This window comes from Argopecten irradians, chromosome 10 (assembly GCF_041381155.1).
Source record: "Argopecten irradians isolate NY chromosome 10, Ai_NY, whole genome shotgun sequence".
Taxonomy (NCBI): domain Eukaryota; kingdom Metazoa; phylum Mollusca; class Bivalvia; order Pectinida; family Pectinidae; genus Argopecten; species Argopecten irradians.
The window spans coordinates 9,997,518-10,018,443 of record NC_091143.1 but is presented as its reverse complement, the minus strand read 5'-3'; the positions used below and the strand labels follow the sequence as shown (position 1 = coordinate 10,018,443).

The following is a 20,926-nucleotide window of genomic DNA, read 5'->3' as shown; positions in this document are numbered from 1 at the left end:
TTTGATGTAAGCATGGTTTGTTTTACACATAGTATAGACATGTTATTGGAACTTTAATGGGGAATGAAAAGTACTACATTATAACCACAAATTCTTTGTAAGTGTGTTCGTTATTAATGTGATTTACTGTACTCTTCTAGCCAGATAGCAATATTTTGATTCATTCAAACTATATGAAATACCTATTCAGTACTTTCTGATAAACAGCTGTGATAAGAAATGTTTACAGACAAGATAGGTAGGAAAGGAAAATCAATTTGAAAAGCCCACTATTGGACAATGCTGAGATCAATACATTTTTTTTTTTAATTTTAATGAAGGAAGGAAAATGAAAAACATTTAGGGTGTTCACAATGGGCCACTGGTGTTTCAGATGAATACTTACGCCCTGTTAAATGGCTGCTGCTCTGTAATCAAAGCATCCACCGTGTGAGAGCTGTGACCTGAAATATCAGAATATAGAGGTTATACACGTCAGGTAATACATCAAACATCAGAATACTACAACTCAAACTTTTATTTTTCAAGAAAGTTTTGTTGGAAGCAAAAGGCTCTATAAGTGCTTCTAGGAAGCCATTAATTTGTAAGATGTGACAAGTAGATAATTTACCTTCATTCCACAGTTTGTACATAGGCAGACCCACTTCGTCATGGATACGAATGTTATCCCAAAGTGGTCGAATTAACACATGTTGGCTGGTGTACACAGCAGAGGACTTAGTCTGAAAAAGTTGGTAGTCTCATCGTGTCACATAAAAAGCAGTCATTACTTCATTATTAAAATATTTAAAAGTCAATAAGTAATGTTGAATGCAGGACTGCTGTATTTTGAAATTTGGACATTCTTATCGACATTTTACAATTTAATTTACACCCCCCCAAATGAACATTTTTGAATTTTTTTAAATAAGATTTTGATAATAATTTTTTCATATACTTAAGTATAGATGTTACTATTTTTTAATTTCATCAGGACATGAAAATTTTTTTTGTATGCATACTGTTGTGTGTGAATCCGCATAGCATAAAATGTCTATTCTGTCAATGCCACGTATTTAGAGGACTTGGTATCAGTATTAAAACTTACTGGTTTTGGATTTGAATATTTGGCTGTTAGTAACAATCCAGGCATGTGGCTAGGCACTTCAATTCGCTTGAAATACCAAACCTAGAGAGCAGATGAAAGATTAGACATGTTTCAATTTAAATGTTTACATGATGGAAACATTTCAAAAGATATCATGACAGAAATATTTTAATATGAAATTTGATTTAAAAGCATTTTAATTAATATATACAAATTATAATAATACTTATCTTAAGTCATAAAATAAAGAATACATTGTAAATGGTATTAAAAACATCCTCAGCAACGAAACACAATTTGTGTTCTTGCTAACTTCAATGTCTTTTTGATGAAATACAGAAGGTTTGTATTAAAGTTAACCATGTTGACTTTCTTACCAGATTCCAGAATATGATAGGATGTTCATCAAGGAAGACGTCAATGCTAAGTGACATGTCCCCCTCACTGTGAAGGATGTTCTCCAACTCCTTCCTTAACACCAGAGGACTGAGATAGGGCACTGTGATCGGGTCCATTGACGTCGTTCCTCTGTAAAACAACACATATTATAACACTTGATAGAGCGCTGTGATCAGGTTCATTGACGTCGTTCCCCTGTAAAACAACACATATTATAACACTTGATAGGGCACCGTGATCAGGTTCATTGACGTCGTTCCTCTGTAAAACAACACATATTATAACACTTGATAGAGCGCTGTGATCAGGTTCATTGACGTCGTTCCCCTGTAAAACAACACATATTATAACACTTGATAGAGCACTGTGATCAGGTTCATTGACGTCGTTCCCCTGTAAAACAACACATATTATAACACTTGATAGAGCGCTGTGATCAGGTTCATTGACGTCGTTCCTCTGTAAAACAACACATATTATAACACTTGATAGAGCACTGTGATCAGGTTCATTGACGTCGTTCCTCTGTAAAACAACACATATTATAACACTTGATAGAGCGCTGTGATCAGGTTCATTGACGTCGTTCCTCTGTAAAACAACACATATTATAACACTTGATAGAGCGCTGTGATCAGGTTCATTGACGTTGTTCCCCTGTAAAACAACACATATTATAACACTTCATAGGGCACTGTGATCAGGTTCATTGACGTCGTTCCCCTGTAAAACAACACACACAATAACACTTGATAGGGCACCGTGATCAGGTTCATTGACATCGTTCCCCTGTAAAACAACACATATTATAACACTTGATAGAGCACCGTGATCAGGTTCATTGACGTCGTTCTCCTGTAAAACAATACATATTATAACACTTGATAGGGCACTGTGATCAGGTTCATCGACGTAGTTCCCCTGTAAAACAACACATATAATAACACTTCATCGAGAACAGTAATCGGGTCCAATGACGTTGTTCGACTTGGTTAGGACACTGCTTGTAGTCTTGTCAACAAACAGTCTTGTCAACAAACATCCTCTAATTTAATAGTTACAATTACCTACAATCATTAATTTGTCAATTTAAAGGACATAATCTCTTGAGAGTCATTTTCCAGCCAGCCACACATGATTTCCTCATTAAACAACAACAATTTACATCTCATACACCGACAACTACTGATTCTGTCGCTAATGGCGATATCATTCAGGGCTGGAGCTAAGCTGGTGAAGTGGACTGATATGGATGTCTCCTGGACATGAACAAATTGTACTCACCTCTCCATAAAATCTTTCTTCATTTCAGGTAGATCCGAGGGGCGGGTTGGCAGCTCATTGTCTTCCTCTATTGAAGTGTTGAGAGGGGAGCGTACAAACTGATTCTGGTAGTTGTCCATGGAGTCGAAAGAGGTACCAAACATCATATCGGTGGCACTAGTCAGACATTCACTTGTACAACGTCGCCGACCAGTGGTCACATCAAACTCAGAACTGGTACCTACAACACCACACACACAAACTTTACTGAAAATGTAACTGATGACACTAAATTATATTGTAATACCTGTAAAGTTCTGCGTATTGATATATTGTATTCTTTGAAAACATGTTTGTCACAAGAAAAGTAAAGACAGATATAAACTGGATTATAGTATCAACTGCAACAGTCTGAAGAATTTTTACATTCTAAATCATTAAATTTTGCATCAACTTTATGGATTACAACAAGTACACATGCACTTTTCAGTTTCATAAACACATATTGCAAGAAATGCTCATGGCAGATTTCTGAAATGTGGAGCTTTTCGAAATCTTTGATTACAATTTAAGTTATCAAGATATAATTACTGTCAAATTGTATCAAAACAACAAAACAAAACAATATGTACTTTCAACGTTTGCTTAATAGTTATCTTCATCATTTGATGACTCTTACAAACTTCATTTTCAAACATTACCGAATTGTAGAATATCACATTACACATACAATTATTTAGAAATTTTACAGAGTCTGTAATATCACATCAGTTGTATTTAGAGCCTACAGTATTTTCACCTGATGGACTTGAGCAGCGTGCAGCCTCAGCCAGATGTGCATCCTTGCGAGCCGATCGGTGCTGAGATTGGACAGGACTGGAATGTCCATCACCATCCAGACAGTCCTCTCCGGGGAAAAAGAAATGGTTATTGTCTACGCTTCCTACAGATGTATTATCCTGGAGGACCCAAGGATCGTTGGTGGACGTCTCTGACACCGAGTCACGATCATGATCACGGACCTGAAGGCTGTGTTCCTCCACTTTATCCACTAGATCATTCACATCCAAGTCATCCAGGTCAGTGTTTCGACTGTGATCCCTCCAATCCTGGAAGAAAACAAAGTGATTTTGATTGTTCTATCAAAGACTATGATCATTTACTAGCTAAAGAATGACATTTGGCCTTCCCTGTATAAAACAGCCGTGAGTGAAATACTATTATGTGCAGCTATATATTCAGTCAAATTATCTAAAATTCAATGTCAAAATTTTGATAAATGACATATGAAGCCTCCCAAAAACCAGATATTTTAACAATTGATCACAAGTCTTTGTGTAATTACTAATTTCTTACCTTGACATAAATCTGTAGCCTTGGTACAAGTTTTGTCTGGCAAAATACACACCTACAAAGATACAAACCATGAAAATCTATAAAAATATTGCCAACAAATCCAGCAATAGAAATTCCATTTCAAACACCATCAATCGAAATAACAAGCATAATAAGCGAAGAAGATTTCTTGAACAGAAAAAAAAAAGATTTCTTATTTGTTTAGAAGGCAAAATGAGGCTGAGGCAACAATATAATTTCTCAGGGGGACTCAAGATTTTGTGAATTTAATTGTTTGATATTCACAAATCAAACAGGCCCTATATATAGCTAACTAAAACAAGCTATCTAGTATGTTATAGAGAAAGGCGAAAAAGTAAATTATAAACAGTACCCAAATGCAATCCAAAACCATGATGGCACCCAATGCAAATATTACATTTAAAAGTCTATTGATTACACTTTTCCTTTCATTCTAAAGCAGCAGATCACTTGGAAGCTTACGTTGTGTTAAGATTGGAGTCGTCTGCTAACCAGCCACTCATGATCTCCTCATCATACAACAATGATTTACATCTTGTACACCGACAACAACTACTGATTTCAGTCTCTATGGCGATATCATTCAAGGCTGGAGCCAAGCTTGCGAAGTGGACTGATTTCTGCTCTCCGAACTCCTTCAGTGGAATATACTGCTCCATGAAGGAAGAAGATGGCATGAAACTTCCTGTAATAATTCAAGTGAAAAGCTTTAAAATTGTCTGTCTCATTCACATATTACCTGAGTACATAAAATTTGTTCATTATTTCCCCGCTTACCACTAAATAGTAAAATTTAAACAAATCTATAAAGCTATATATATATATGTATATATTAGCCTGTCTGGAAATAAGACTATTTCAAATGATCAGAATCAGAAGAGATTTTAATACTATAAGCTTCACAAATTTGATTGCAAGTAATAATTAATCATAAAATTTGTATGATTTGATATTGATATAATCACTACCTTTGCCAGGATAAAATTCCAGACCTCTGGGTTACTAGTCTGATGCTCAACTGATCAAGCTAAAGAGAAGTTCTATCTAGCCAAGCAGCATATTGTGGCTAGTATTCACCAGGGTTACACATTCACAAAAAAAAAAAGTTTGGTAGTTACGGAGTTGTTCATTAATATTCAGTAGACTTTTCCACACTTGGGCAGCCTCAAAACGACAGAATTTCTTTCCATATGAGGTTGAATTAACTCTTGGTACAACAACAAATATAAACCAAAGACACAAGATGTGAAATGTTACATACCAACAGGTAATGCCGTGGCAGTATCTTTAGATTCATCATGAGCGTCACCACGCCGTAGATCTTTGTCTGAGCCCATGGTTGACTTCCTGGCGGGTACATCTAACGCCCCTTTGTGGCCTCCTTCCTCACTATGAACACTATCACAATCTCCAGCATGTGACAGAGAGGTATTGGAGCCGGTCTTTGTTGGTGTACTCATTGTCTGTTTAATCTCACTAAATTTGTTTGCCAGAGCTCCAAATCCGTACTTTATTGCCCCACTCAAACGTTCATTATGCTTTTTAAAGCTTCCAGTTTTTCTAGGCCCATGAGAATCTGGAGTTGTGGCCTGACTAGATTCATCTTTCTCATCCAGGGAATCGTTAGATTTTCTTAAAGAGGATGATAAAGACTGAAGGTAGCCCTTTACAGGCCAAAACCCTCGCCCTGATTTCTCTGTGTTGTCTAGTGATCCCGGGGAACTGTTTGTTCTACCTATGTCCATCAATCTCTTTCCTATTTTCCCCACAGGAGACAATGGTTGTGATCCTGTACTTGTTACGCTGACAGCGTCTAGACTCTGGGCTGATCCCAGACTAAACACATGTTTATCACTGTTCGATCTAGTCCTTTTGGCTTCACTATTATTGCACTCTTGAGCAGTCAAACCAGAATCTAACTGATCACCAGGTTCTGGCTGTGTACAAGTTTCATAAGGTTGTGAGACATATTTGGAAAACGTCACATTCGTCCCACTGGGAAATGTGGCCACAGAATCAGAAACGGGTATGTTTCCTTCCATGAATAATCCAAGTGGATCGTTTGTTGTAACAGGGGTACCAATGGAATGTTGTACGGGGGACGCATCGAGTGTCTCTGGAGCACTGACTGAATTAGACATGGAAGACAAGTGTATAGGTATAGACATGGGTCTAGCTGTGGGGGTATCAGACGGTACACGACACTCGTCCAACACCACACCACTATCCTTGGTGTCGTCACTAGTCCTCATCTCATCGGACAAAGCACTATCCTCGGGTTTATCTAGCTCAACCTCAAATATGTCATCATCACTGCTCTTCCTCTCCAACTCGTTGAATTTGAGTAGAAGCCTGTCCTCCCCGCTGACATGGCGGGGTCGCCAGTTTTCACTGACACTTTGAGATCTAGGCTTGTTATAGTCACCAGCACTTTTGTGTCTCTTTCTCTTTCCATTGTTATTCTCTAACGATATCTGTCTCTGAAATCCTGTAGGTTTGATATTTTCATTGACCATGATCAATCCAGTGGAGGACAAACTCACTGAAATCAACACAGAAACAAGACTTACAGTATTGCTATTTAACCTGAATGTATGTAGTTTTTTATTTCTTAAAATAATAGCAGGAGTACTAGTATGAAGTGGGCTTCCACAATAAAAGGGCAAGATGGCCCTTACTGCTTCTTTATTATGACAAAATTAGAATTTAACATTGTGGTAATTACCAATTACACATTAAAAACCCTTTCTGTCTTGTTATTAGCCCTGTTGCTGATTATGGTTAATAATTTTTACTGCATTTTAATCTCTTGTTAATGACCAGCTACGCAGATAAAATCAAACTTACTAAGACTGCCCTTTAACGTCTCATGACTTCCGATACTACCAATACTGCCTAGTGATTTCCGTACAATGCTTCCTACTCGTGATCGAAACGCCACTGGGTCAGCATCATAAGCAGGAAAGTCCAGGTCTTTCTTTCCTTTAGAGAATTATTAAATGTGTCAAAAATGTCAAAAGTGCTACCTCCATATTACACAATACAATGTAGACACACACATATACAAAAAAAAACCCATGGTGGAACACAAAAAAAAAATCTGTTACAGAACACACACAAATATATATAAGGTGAAAAACTATAGAATCAGTGAAAAGTGATGATCACTCTATCTGATTTGGTCCGATTGATCATAATTACTTTTTCTACTCTTATTTTTATTTATAGGCGAAGTCAGATTTTATTATTAACGGATATTGCTAATGAGCAAATAAGCAACCAACAAGTCTACAGATACTAGGAATTAAGATAAAATATGATAGTCTATAGATACAGGGAATTAAGATAAAATATGATAGTCTACAGATACTGGGAGTTAGATCAAAATGATAGTCTACAGATACTAGGAATTAAGATTAAATATGATATCATAGTATACAGAAACTGGCAGTTAGATTAAATATGGTAGTCTACAGATACAAGGAATTAAGATTAAATATGATACAGTGGACCCGCCGACGGAAATGTCAGGAAACGTATTTCCGTAACGTTATTTATACTCGCTAGTCCAGAAATTCGGCCAGCTACAGTCATGTCTAAAACTTGACATTAGTGTGTCTTGTCATAATGACGGGTGGCAGGTCATAGCCATGGGCGTTTACCTGAACACATTTCACATGGGTACATGCAGTTATGTAATGGTTCAATGGTTTTCTATAGATCAAACTTCAGTGTTGTAATTGAGATAAAAGCAAAATATGTTTAGCAACACGCTTTTAAACCAACAGTTTTAGCTTGGGTACGAGTATGTATGCTGTAGACCTTACTGGTTTTGCATGCAGAATATATCGCTCTGAGTTTCGGAAAGTGGGATAATACTGACAAAATTGATAAGTATTGAGTTTCGGAAAGTGAGATAATACTGACAAAATTAATAAGTATTTCATATGTATGTGAATCTATTCGGATTCATCGTCTATGGTACAATATATAAAGGTTACGGCACATGCCTTATACACATGTGTGACATTGACACATTATGCACGAAGTTAAGCCTGAACAGGTGCGTGCTTGATTCACACGTTTGTAAGTCATAAAGCAAAGACTTGTGGAAATGGTCAATAATATCACACAATATACAAAATAACAATTACATTAGTTCTTCAAATGTTCACAACTATTTGTTATCATAGTTTTTTTCATGCCAAGAACGTAGATGATATTGATCCTTGGTTAGGCATTTTGAAACATAATTTGCCGTACGACATCAGATCAAGAGTTGGATATGTAGCTATATGCATACATAGTACACAATTAACGATGGCCATTGGTTTCGTATTTTCTTAACGTAATAATATAAAAAAACACACCTATAAAACATAACAAATATATATAAAAAAACACACCTATAAAACATAACAAACGAAGTATTCATAACAATACATGTATATTACAAAAAAAAAGCCTATCATTAATTAAAAGGTAAAGGGTAGTAACTCGTAAGTGACAATTTAATTGAGTAAGAACAAGGAATTTGGCAGTCCGGAAAACTCGTAATCCAGACGGTTTAGGCTGGCCATGGGATTAAAGGTGTCCGGATTATCAAGGGTCCACTGTAGTCTACAGATACTAGGAATTAAGATAAAATATGATAGTCTACATATACTGGGAGTTAGATTAAATATGATAGTCTATAGATACTAGGAATTAAGATAAAATATGATAGTCTGCAGATACTGGGAGTTAAATTCAATTTGATAGTCTACACATACTGGGAGTTCAGATTAAATAATTATTATGATAGTCTACAAATACTGGCAGTTAGATTATATATGATCGTCTACAGATACTTGGACTAAATATGATAAAAGTGTGAACCTGAAGTGCGAGCTGAACTGTGTTTTCGTGGTAAGGTGAAGCGGAGTGAGGACTTTGGCTCCTTTTTCACTTTGCTAATCTCTTTCTCCTCTTCGATGGTCATTTCTGACACACTTTGGACAATAGTTTTGGCCTCATCGTATGTCATGGAATTGTAGCCACGATCAGGTACCACTTCTGTAAATGTAAAGCAAATGGTGCAGCATTTCATCCAATTCATGATAATACAGGTCAACTACGTACAGTTATTGACAGTCAGTTAACTTTATATTTGAGAATTACCATATTCCCCGTAATTAGCGCCCATGGAGCGTAAAAAATTGTAACAAAGGCGGAGCTTAGAAATATTAGTGAACCAAAATGTGGTTAGCTCAGGATGAAAAAAATCAGCAATATTTGAATTCTTTCTGTACTCATGACACATCAATCTGTTACAGTAAACATGCCTTATAACCTATGAGATGCATTAGTTTGATGTTAGAGGCATCACATGTTGTAAAACACCATTAAATCCACGGTATGGGAGTGTTTATACAACTTCAACTCCTTCTCCAGAAAAGGGGAGGGGTGCTTATAGGGGGAGGAGCCCTAATTAAGGTGAATAAGGTAAGCCACATTCCTTAATTCATTGGATAAATAAATTCTTGAAAGTTTTGTGTTTATAATGCTATCCCTCTCACATATTGTAAACCAACTGTTGTGGCCAATAGACTACCTACCTGAAGGGGCACTTTCCTCAGTGATTGTAGACGTTAGGATATCACTAGCTGTTGTGTCCGTGACCACAATATCTGACTTGATTATACTTTGTGGTTTCTCTCCTGGATCCTCCAGAAAGCTATCAATACTAGTCCTGCTTATCTGGTCATAATCGCTCCCCGAATTAGAACACAGCGACATACTCCGGCGACGGATGGCACGACGAAATTGAGCAACACCAAATATCACATTCCGTACTTTTTTCCAAAGTACAGCTCCACGACTTCTGGAAGATGGCCAAGTCCCTTCAAACACAGCCTGATGAACAAAAGTAAGGATGGTTAGAATAGCATAGCTCTTACAAATAATTTAGGTGCTGCTATAAAAAGTGATTATTTTGCTAAAAATGTCATTATACATCATTCGCTGATTATTTTTTTTTAATTAAAAAAAAATTTAATTTTAAGAAGGAAAGGGTAAAATAAATTCCCCTCACACAGGAGTGGATTAATTCAACATAAACATACCCATTTACTGAAATTGATACTGTAACATAGCAAACTAAGGGTTTCACATAGATCTAATTGTGTCGTCACTGTGATCAAACTTGGACATCTGACTTAATGGTCTAATAGTCAATCAAGATATCTCTAGCCGAGAGCGGAAGAGTAGAGAAACCTCATATCCATCTACTTAACACTGTCATCCTATTACCAACATATCCCTCTCTAGCCAACAGGTATATTGTAGCTTGTAATCACATTACAGAAATGGATTGTATTTACATATTTCATTACATACTGACCTTATTATAATATCCATATGTTATGGCATTGGGGTGCACTCCGGCCATCTTCATCTGGGAGTGGACCTTGACCGCTAATACTGGCATGTTATACTGACCACACAACTGTAACATCACTCTGTAGCAGACCTGACAACATAACATTATAAGAATTTAAATTAGCTCAATTATCGAAGTAGCTTCCAAAGTCAATTAAAAATCTCATAAACAAGATCAAGCTTAACAAGCAAATTTGTGAAATTCCATCTCCTGCTTTCATATGGTAGGTAAACATTATTGAGGTTAGGTTTTACCTGGGTTGAAACATGCCGTGGCAATTGAACTTGAGCAAGCCCTTAAGTCATTTAACCTTGTCACAATTACATTTGTTACAGTTATTGCACGGAAATGAAGTGTTAAAGACTGACGAACGGACGAACGGACCAACATAGAGACAGACAGACAAAAAGACAGACAGACAGACAGACAAAAAGACAGATAAACCCAAATTAATATCCCCCTTTTCGGAGAAAGCAGGGGATAACTAGAACTTACGCCAGAGTGGGGTTCTGTGTACCAAATTTTATCAAAATCTGTTGAGTAGTTTAGGAGGAGTTGGGGGTATAACTAGTTAGATGGTAGTTTTTCATCCCTGTATCCCACAGGTCCCATACAAAGTATCTTGTCCATACAATATTTTCAAGTAGTTATCATAAATAAAATTCAATATAAATATTAAGGCACATTTAACTCTTTGAGATCTCACCCTGTAAATATTAAAACTAAAATTGTTCAGCATACTAGAGGTACAAAGTAAAGCCTCATTTTCCCGTTTTCTTAAAATCTTAACATTTACGGTAACCTACCTCATCTGGTGGCTGAAGTTTCGCCAGCTTCATTTTCTGTAAGACATCGTAAGCTGCCTTCAGGGCCTTGTTTTTGGACGGACTGGCAGCCACATATGCCGGCAGATGTATAAACCAGAGACTGTAGCAGTGACTTAGTAGACACCTGTAAATAAAAGCATGGTACCAGTGTAATTGTCACATCAACACAAGGTCTATGTTAAATTACTAGTCTAGTCATCTTTGCCAACAATATCTATTTTACCCCTAATTTTTTTCTTTCAAAAATTGATCATATATCATACACAGGTAAAAATTGATGAAAAAAACACCGATATTTTTAATTTAAAGTAATTTACATGAACACTTAAAATCTGAATTTGAATGCAACTTTTTACAGCATTACACAACACTAAACAAATAATTATTATTATGGCTTTTGTTTTTGAATACTGTAGAAAACTTGTTCAGACTTACTTTGCCCAGAGCATAGGATCAGTAGAGTTCTGCACAGCATTCTGGAAATAAACAAATGATACTGAGTTTTGGTTGGATGATATTTACAATCTTGAGCTGTAAGTTTTTTGTTGTTGTTTTTTCTTTGTTTTTATTCAATATATGCATGTAAAAAACAATGTTTTCCTTTCACAGAAGGACTTCCACACCAATTTCTGTATTTAAATTGATTATTTCAAATAAACACTTACATCTCTTTCACAATAATTACAAATATATTCATTGTTTACACATCCATTCAAAAAATGTTACTTTCAGGGGGAAAACTCTTAAATAAAATAAATGTTCTAATATTCGTTTACAAGGTTTTATACATTTAATAATTTTTAGCAATATATATATCACATTATGTTACTAGCCATTTAATTTCAAAACAATCATGAAGTTGTAGTTAATATTATTATCATTAGAAATCAGGTCCGAACGGTTGATATAGAGTTTATATTTATATAAAGAATTCAGGCTAGGGTACTCGATAAAGAGGAACATTTGCTGTAAGTTATTACATTTTCCTGCAACCCCACTATATGTAACCTTACCTTAAACAGTTGGCATTGTTCAGTGCAAGACTGCCAGCCATTTAGAGGTGCAAATTTCTTTAGATGTTCATATCAAATCACTATCAAATGTAAATATAAGCATTGATCTGTATTCAGTTGGCAATTATGGAAGAATTACAGGTTAGCAGCAAATTGTAATGGTCCAGTTGGCATTCATTCTCCCATAATTGCCAACTCCACACAGTTCAATACTGACCTGACTGTATCTTGGCAATTCCTTTACCTTTTGAGCCGTCCTAACCTCCTGTTTGGTACGGCGTGAGATTGGACTGTTTGGACATACAGGGCCTTTAGTTGGAAGGGATAACTCCGATACATTTTTCTTCATGAACAATTCATGTTTTAACTCCGGGAATCCATTGTAGCTATAAATACAATATCACATCAATCACATAGATTTTACATTATTTATATTGTTTTCTCTATAATTTAAGTTTTTACCATGTTCTTGACATTTTTTATTTCATCTAAGGATTTGTTTTGTGGTGTGTTCATGAAATTTAAAAAAACAACAGTTATTTCAGCAAAAGATATACAATTCAAAAGCAGTATGCTGTTTTTTTATATTTCAGTTCGACATATTCTTTAAGAATTCTATTTAGATACAATCTACTTGAACTTTGACCTTTGAGGGGAACTTTGACCCCTTTCAAAACTGAACCTACCTGTACTTGATCCCTTCAGGAAGTCCGACAGGTTCAGGAGGCAGAATAAACACAGTTCTCTCACTGTAATATAATCAAAACTATTTTATTACCAAGTACAATCAAGTGAGAGGTGAGGGGTCCCGGTCAAAGATTGCCACATGACTTTATACTCTATGAATTTAAATATACTGAGGTCATATGATCATCTAGATGTTAACATCTGGACAAAATGGCCGTTGATTTTGGTGAGAGATAACCGGTCAAATAACATGTTTGATCATAACAAAAATTTCTTCGTCTAGCAGGCTATTCCAGAGTGGCCACGTAAGAAAGGTGGCCACCCAAGCAAGTTTATAAGGAAAGGCGACAATCTGTCACAGATCAGAGAATGTTTTATTCATTCTTGGTAAATCTTACCTGTTCTGAGAATCATCAATTTCTATCAGCTTTGGTTCTTCCTTTGTTTCATCTACCTTCTCTGTACATTCATCAAAGAAAGCAAGACTAGCATCTTTGTCTGATACAAAGGATCGCTCCTCAATAAATCTGATGAAAGTCTGAGTTTTTGTCAGCTGGCTGTAGAACTTTATGTTGGCCTTATCTCTACTCTTCAAAAAGCCTGAAAATAAAGATGTTGATATTGAAACAAGAATAATTCATTAATGTGTCATGTCTGTCCAACAAGGTCATCAATTATCAAAATGTCCTTAACAGTCATTTACTCCATTCCATTCCACAGAAATTAATCTTTAACAATGCAAAATGGCTACAGTAGAAATGAAATCACGAAAGTAGTCATTAATGCATTGTTTGTTTATGAACACATTGTTTGATTTTGAACAGACAACTAAAAAAGGACTTAAAATGACAATTTCAACAATCCCTCGCTAATCTTGTATAATGCTGTCTTGTCATCCATTTGGAAATGATCTATTTCACGAGTGTTTCATAGTTTTAAAACTGAGCTAATAGTTACTTCAATAGCTTTGAATGAAACTAAACATCAGGGACAAGCTGAATTATGTACTTAAATATCTTGGTTTACCAAATTGAAAATTAAACCTTTGTTGCAAAATGACATCGGTGTGATGCACATATAGATTATTTAAAGTCATTTTAAATGATTTCAACACATAAGAACTTTACATCCATCACGAACCTTGCATGTCAAAGAGAGACGTGGTGTCAGTTGTACTCTGTGTAGGGGCATGTGTAATAGGCTTTAGGAATTGTTTGTAACCCTTTAGTATACAGGCCATAAACCGAAGGAAGGCCTCTTGTATCTGCAGTTCCATCAGCGTCTGAAAAAGGCAGTGAGACATATTCAGGTTTGTACTTCTAATAAGACAATATATTATAAATAATCATTTTTTCCTTGAACTATAACAGATTGGAATTCCCAACCTCCTCAAATTCTTTCAAATCCCCAAACTCCAGCCTTCAAATCAGCAATCTGATCTGCCTATTTAACCTCTTTTTTTTTCACACCGACACTCCACTTTGACATACACTTCAGCTAGATGAAGGTGGTCAATATAATATAGATGTAGAATTTATTAATTACAACGCAAAGCCAAAATGGTCTTCATAAATTAAAGTGAAGCCAAATTGAATATTGATCTTAAGAATAAATTCTATTTTGCGTCATCATGTGCAAAAATTGCCATACATTGTATCTGATAAAAGTGAGAAAGCGAATACTGTCCTATTCATTGGAGAAAAAATTAAAAATCTATTTGCTAACAAAAATCTTATATATTTACGATACTTTACAACCTGAAGAAAAGTAAATAAATACCAAAATACTTATTCCTTATAGGTTGTAATTAGTCTGAATCTGTACCGTATTCCTACCTCTTTGCGCTTGCGTTTGAAGTCGTGATCTATTGGAGCCATTTCCAGAGAAATTTCATCAATGTTATGTGTGTGAGATCGCTGAGCACACAACTCATCAAACAGTCGATGTAGGGTGTTGTACAACACACGGGCAGCTTTCTGTAAAGATTTACCCATAATGAGTAGTTATCTTCAAAATAATTAGGTATGATAAAGACTGGGGAAGACCTCACATGCTAACATGATTTGGGAGTTTGAGATAGTGAAAATTGTGTTGTTTAAGCATGATTTGTTTCACTTTGCGGTGACTGTTATATTATAGTTCGAAGTCACATTAGCTGAAAGACGAGACGTATCATATTCAAACAAACCTGAGACTTAATAAACACAAATGATTTAATTTTAATATCTCCAAACCACCATATTGAAAATTAGCTTTAGGCACAAAAAATCCTCTTTATTTCAGATGATTATATTCTTTTGATATTATAAGCAATTAGCATTACCAGGGTAATTCTTCTTATGATCAAACTTGACTTGAATATTCATGTGACAGTATTACCAGAAGGTACTGTCTTGATGAGCTACCCCCATCCCCTTTCTTTCCTGGGACATATCCTTACCTTTGGGAACTGCTTGTAGGATACATTCTTTTTGTCATCAGGACTTGAAAATATAATATAACAAGATAAAAGTTTTCTTTGCTTTTCACTGTTTATGTAACATATCTAAGTTATTAAAACTTCACTTGAAATTCTTCTTTCTGCCTTCAATATACGATTTCAAAGTTATGCAGGACGTAAACATAAATGGTCTTAGATATCAAATGCCTTAATTTCTAAATCTTAAATCAAAACCTAAAATTCTTTCACAACTTTCGCAAAATATCTCCTAAACCATTACAATTGCTGTTTTATTAAAACATTAACCAGAGAATTATTAGAGACACTTTAGAGTAATACTTACAGAAAAATTGCTATTGTGTCCAGATCAACACAGATCACTTCGGGTGGTGGATCGTATAGGTCAAAGTAGCGAGTGTCCACACCTACAACACATCAATGATACAGGCATTCTCACCCTTACCAGCAAAACATTCAATACAACCATATGTGTGTTCATTTGTATGCTAAAAGAAATTCAGATTGATAATGTTGATTCTTCAGGCGTTTCTTATCCAGTAACAAGAGTCTATTGACTATTGGCAAAATAAAACACCTCAAAGAATATAGAATTGGCAAACAATTAGAGCAATAGAAAGAACTATTTAATTTGATCAATTTGAAATTTCAAGATCATTCATTTGAACAAACTTTGTAGCCTTTCATCCCAGCATGCTTCAGGCCATTCAGTTATTGAGTGAATGAAAAGCTTATGCTTGGCGGACGACAACGGAGGGTGCATGATGACTATAGGTCATCCTGGCCCTTCAGGTCAGATGAACTAATAAGGTTTATCAACAGTGGCTACTTACCGACAATAAAAGGAACCGGAGCACTAAGTACATAGGAAAGACCAAGGGGACACAAAGGAATGTAGGCACACTGCCAGTGTAGTGGAAACAGCATCTGTTGGTGATAACATTCATTCAAATATAGTACATGAGGCCCATATGCTCAACCATATACAATTCAAATTGACACGCCAACTGTCACAGGAGTTCTGAACAGACAGGAACGGATTTGGTTATTATATCTTATGCAATTTAAATAGAGGTTCCCCAACAAGTGACTGTTGTTTATCATGTACTCAAGTTAGTTAATTTTCAAATTTTTTAAAGACACAAGCTTTAGTGAGTGTCTTTTGAAAATTAACTAATGAGAGTTTAGATAAACATGATAAACAATAGTCACGCGTTGGGGAACTTATTTATCCCATAACTTTAACTCTATAGTTATACCGTGGTGACCATTTTCTCGTCTTCGTTCAGGGAAACTTACCACCATACAATGTGTAATGATATCTTTCAGCCATAAAATATAGTGCCTTAATAGTGAACTAATATTCTATTTAATACTTTTTTAATAAACATCTACCTGTTATACAGTAAATACAATGCTATTTTAAAGAAAATGTGCTATGAAAAGTAGCCTGAAGTTGAAAGCTAATCGGAATCAAGAGATCTTGGCATTGACCAATCAGAGGCGCCATAGGTGTTTACACACTGGAGTGTGTAAACATAAATGATAACCAACTGCTATGGAATTTATTACATGTTTTTTCCATTATGAAACATGCATATTTATGGGATAAAAGAATTTAACACATCCGATACTGTTACTAATCGTAGTCTGCTCACAATCATTTATATCATCATAATCATCTGCCTCTTGGTTGCTGATAAGTTGTATGAAGGTATTTTAAAATTTGTTTGACTTACGACGTGATCTCAGTAGGCATAGGGTATCATTGGAACCAACATAAATAATCTATCATTATTTATCATGAACCAGAATATTTTGTTAATTCAAGAATAAAAATGCTATCAATTTCATCACCTAGTTATCCGGTCTCTATTTTGCCTCATCATCAGACAATGGTATACATATAGAAATGTTGAATGCTTACGTTGGCGACTGCCTCCGCCACCCCAGTCAGAACAGCCGGCCGTAAGGAATGAAGAAGGATCTTCTGTTCCAGCAGTATGTGTAGTAGTAGGTTCATACAATTCTCTGGACCAAGGTTCTTCAGCATCGTTATATAGGAAGCACCACTGTAACAAATCATCAGTTTCATTAATTTGGTTATGATGACTAAACTGATTGAAACACTAGAAACGTCTGTAGGACATTAATGCTCTATGCTTACATATATATGAGTTCAGTGAAGGTTGGTGCAGGACGCAACTCCATGTCTTATCATGGTTGATATGGATAACACTATATATACACCATTTCATGGCAAAAGCTTAAAAAAAGATATTGCTACATTATCAGTTTTATTCAATAAATGACATCTCAGATTTGAAGTATGGAGGAATCAGTCACAGTAACTGTATATTTAAGGTGTCAAACATTTTACCTCTAGTCCTCCAAAACAGAGTTGTTTGAAATGACCTATTGATCTGTAAATTAATTTACAATTAACACTTACGTCTGGGGTAATGGAGAATCCTCTGGCATAGACAAACACAGGGCTTCATGGTTCAACTACAACAAATATCACTATGTTACACAGGTGAGTCATACATTGTGATCGACTCGTTTATGTATCATATCATTCCATGTGATTACCGGTAATTACAGTTGAGAAATGTCATTTCAATGTATACTGATTTGATAAGTATCACATATATCATTGGCATCTGAAGTACCAGCCATTTTCTCTATACACAAAAGGGCTTACCTCACTGTTGCACGTGATAGGTAGAACAAAATAGAATCAGAGAAAAATGAAAAAGAAGCTGTCCACGCTATCCAAGACATCTGTAATAACTTTACTTAATTCTTACTAACCTGGACAAGGATGCGTGGTCTTTGAGGAGATGGATATGGGACATCGTACATGAAGTGGGAGATATGTCTGAAAGAAAAAGTTATGGCTCATTGACAAGCGATATCTGATGTAATTTCAACACATTTCATTGATCAATTTAGTGTATAACTATATGTAAGACTGATTTAGGAAAGAAATCTTAATCATTCAACACCACTCCAAAATGAAATGTCAAAAACATTTCATTCCATGATCAATCATAAAGCTGACAGACTTCATTTTAATTAATTTTGACTGATATAAGAGGAATCATCCAAGATGTAGACCCATTAGCACATTTTGCATATGACATTAATGATAAGTTATTCATTACACTATAACTAAATCAAGTGTGATAAGTTATTCATTACACTATAACTAAATCAAGTGTGAACAAATCACTTTCTCACCTTTCTAGTGGGACAGAGTGGGGCCCTGTGATTGAAATACGATACAGGTATGTCAGAAACTTGCGGAAAGCATCAAAGAAGGGCCAATGAGAGAGTAAGCAGATACTTTTGTGAGCATGCACAGTCTTCAGAATACGGTATTGCTCTCGAATGTGCTTATTCTTTAGACCAAGATGGCGTTTTTGTAGATCTGAGAGTCTTTCTTCTGGAAATTCTTCGTAAAATGTCACAGCGGCACCATAAAGCTGTAATGAAAAATCATCCAAATTAAATTTTGCCAGCAGCAAATTATAATCTATTATAAAGTTTAACAAAATTTATAATTTGACAGTAATGGCAGTCAGTAGATGTATATGTAGTGAATTTCTAAGATGAGTTCTACTTTTCTACTTGTTCATCGGCCGAGCCTGTCAGTACAAATGTAGTGAATTTCTAAGATGAGTTCTACCTGTTCACCGGCCGAGCCTGTCAGTACAAATGTAGTGAATTTCTAAGATGAGTTCTACCTGTTCACCGGCCGAGCCTGTCAGTACAAATGTAGTGAATTTCTAAGATGAGTATAAACTGTTCACAGGCCGAGCCTGTCAGTACAAATGTAGTGAATTTCTAAGATGAGTATTACCTGTTCACAGGCCGTGCCTGTCAGTAAAAATGTAGTGAATTTCTAAGATGAGTTCTAACTGTTCACAGGCCGAGCCTGTCAGTACAAATGTAGTGAATTTCTAAGATGAGTTCTACCTGTTCACCGGCCGAGCCTGTCAGTACAAATGTAGTGAATTTCTAAGATGAGTTCTACCTGTTCACCGGCCGAGCCTGTCAGTACAAATGTAGTGAATTTCTAAGATGAGTATTAACTGTTCACCGGCCGAGCCTGTCAGTACAAATGTAGTGAATTTCTAAGATGAGTATTAACTGTTCACCGGCCGAGCCTGTCAGTACAAATGTAGTGAATTTCTAAGATGAGTTCTACCTGTTCACCGGCCGAGCCTGTCAGTACAAATGTAGTGAATTTCTAAGATGAGTTCTACCTGTTCACCGGTCGTACCTGTCAGTACAAATGTAGTGAATTTCTAAGAAGAGTTCTACCTGTTCTCCGGCCGTGCTGTCAGTAAAAATGTAGTGAATTTCTAAGACGAGTTTTACCTGTTCACAGCCGAGTCTGTCAGTACAAATGTAGTGAATTTCTAAGATGAGTATTACCTGTTCACAGGCCGAGCCTGTCAGTACAAATGTAGTGAATTTCTAAGATGAGTTCTACCTGTTCACCGGCCGAGCCTGTCAGTACAAATGTAGTGAATTTCTAAGATGAGTATTAACTGTTCACAGGCCGAGCCTGTCAGTACAAATGTAGTGAATTTCTAAGATGAGTTCTACCTGTTCACCGGCCGAGCCTGTCAGTACAAATGTAGTGAATTTCTAAGATGAGTTCTACCTGTTCACCGGCCGAGCCTGTCAGTACAAATGTAGTGAATTTCTAAGATGAGTATTAACTGTTCACAGGCCGAGCCTGTCAGTACAAATGTAGTGAATTTCTAAGATGAGTTCTACCTGTTCTTCGGCCGAGCCTGTCAGTACAAATGTAGAGAATTTTCTGAGATGAGTTCTACCTGTTCACCGGCCGTACCTGTCAGTACAAATGTAGTGAATTTCTAAGAAGAGTTCTACCTGTTCACCGGCTGTGCCTGTCAGTAAAAATGTAGTGAATTTCTAAGACGAGTTTTACCTGTTCACCGCCGAGTCTGTCAGTAAAAATGTAGTTGAATTTCTAAGATGAGTTCTACCTGTTCATCAGCCGAGCCTGTCAGTACAAATGTAGTGAATTTCTAAGATGAGTATAAACTGTTCACCGGCCGTACCTGTCAGTACAAATGTAGTGAATTTCTAAGATGAGTTCTACCTGTTCACCGGCCGTACCTGTCAGTACAAATGTAGAGAATTTCTGAGATGAGTTCTACCTGTTCACCGGCGGTACCTGTCAGTACAAATGTAGTGAATTTCTAAGAAGAGTTCTACCTGTTCACCGGCTGTGCCTGTCAGTAAAAATGTAGTGAATTTCTAAGACGAGTTTTACCTGTTCACCGCCGAGTCTGTCAGTAAAAATGTAGTGAATTTCTAAGATGAGTTCTACCTGTTCATCAGCCGAGCTTGTCA

General features: G+C 36.1%; 1 protein-coding gene across 2 annotated transcripts in view; it reads right to left on the bottom strand.

The window, feature by feature from the left end:
- Window positions 1-20,926, bottom strand: part of LOC138333067 (C-myc promoter-binding protein-like) — a 35,408-nt gene that overhangs the window by 6,494 nt on the left and 7,988 nt on the right. The window contains exons 8-34 of one of the 2 annotated variants that reach the window (XM_069281185.1): window positions 18,776-19,020; window positions 18,347-18,413; window positions 17,985-18,040; window positions 17,460-17,604; window positions 16,366-16,459; window positions 15,858-15,939; window positions 15,515-15,557; window positions 14,910-15,050; window positions 14,215-14,356; window positions 13,473-13,674; window positions 13,074-13,136; window positions 12,632-12,773; window positions 11,810-11,850; window positions 11,354-11,498; window positions 10,509-10,637; window positions 9,724-10,021; window positions 9,005-9,181; window positions 6,974-7,108; window positions 5,388-6,668; window positions 4,589-4,811; window positions 4,106-4,157; window positions 3,549-3,858; window positions 2,771-2,990; window positions 1,465-1,615; window positions 1,088-1,168; window positions 611-722; window positions 386-443 (exon numbers count right to left, since the gene is read on the bottom strand). In XM_069281185.1, coding sequence (XP_069137286.1) covers window positions 386-443; window positions 611-722; window positions 1,088-1,168; window positions 1,465-1,615; window positions 2,771-2,990; window positions 3,549-3,858; window positions 4,106-4,157; window positions 4,589-4,811; window positions 5,388-6,668; window positions 6,974-7,108; window positions 9,005-9,181; window positions 9,724-10,021; window positions 10,509-10,637; window positions 11,354-11,498; window positions 11,810-11,850; window positions 12,632-12,773; window positions 13,074-13,136; window positions 13,473-13,674; window positions 14,215-14,356; window positions 14,910-15,050; window positions 15,515-15,557; window positions 15,858-15,939; window positions 16,366-16,459; window positions 17,460-17,604; window positions 17,985-18,040; window positions 18,347-18,413; window positions 18,776-19,020 — 4,835 coding nt within the window. Of the gene's footprint in view, window positions 1-385; window positions 444-610; window positions 723-1,087; window positions 1,169-1,464; window positions 1,616-1,639; window positions 2,078-2,770; window positions 2,991-3,548; window positions 3,859-4,105; window positions 4,158-4,588; window positions 4,812-5,387; window positions 6,669-6,973; window positions 7,109-9,004; window positions 9,182-9,723; window positions 10,022-10,508; window positions 10,638-11,353; window positions 11,499-11,809; window positions 11,851-12,631; window positions 12,774-13,073; window positions 13,137-13,472; window positions 13,675-14,214; window positions 14,357-14,909; window positions 15,051-15,514; window positions 15,558-15,857; window positions 15,940-16,365; window positions 16,460-17,459; window positions 17,605-17,984; window positions 18,041-18,346; window positions 18,414-18,775; window positions 19,021-20,926 lie in introns of those variants that run through there. The other variant, XM_069281186.1, reaches the window with a different exon arrangement.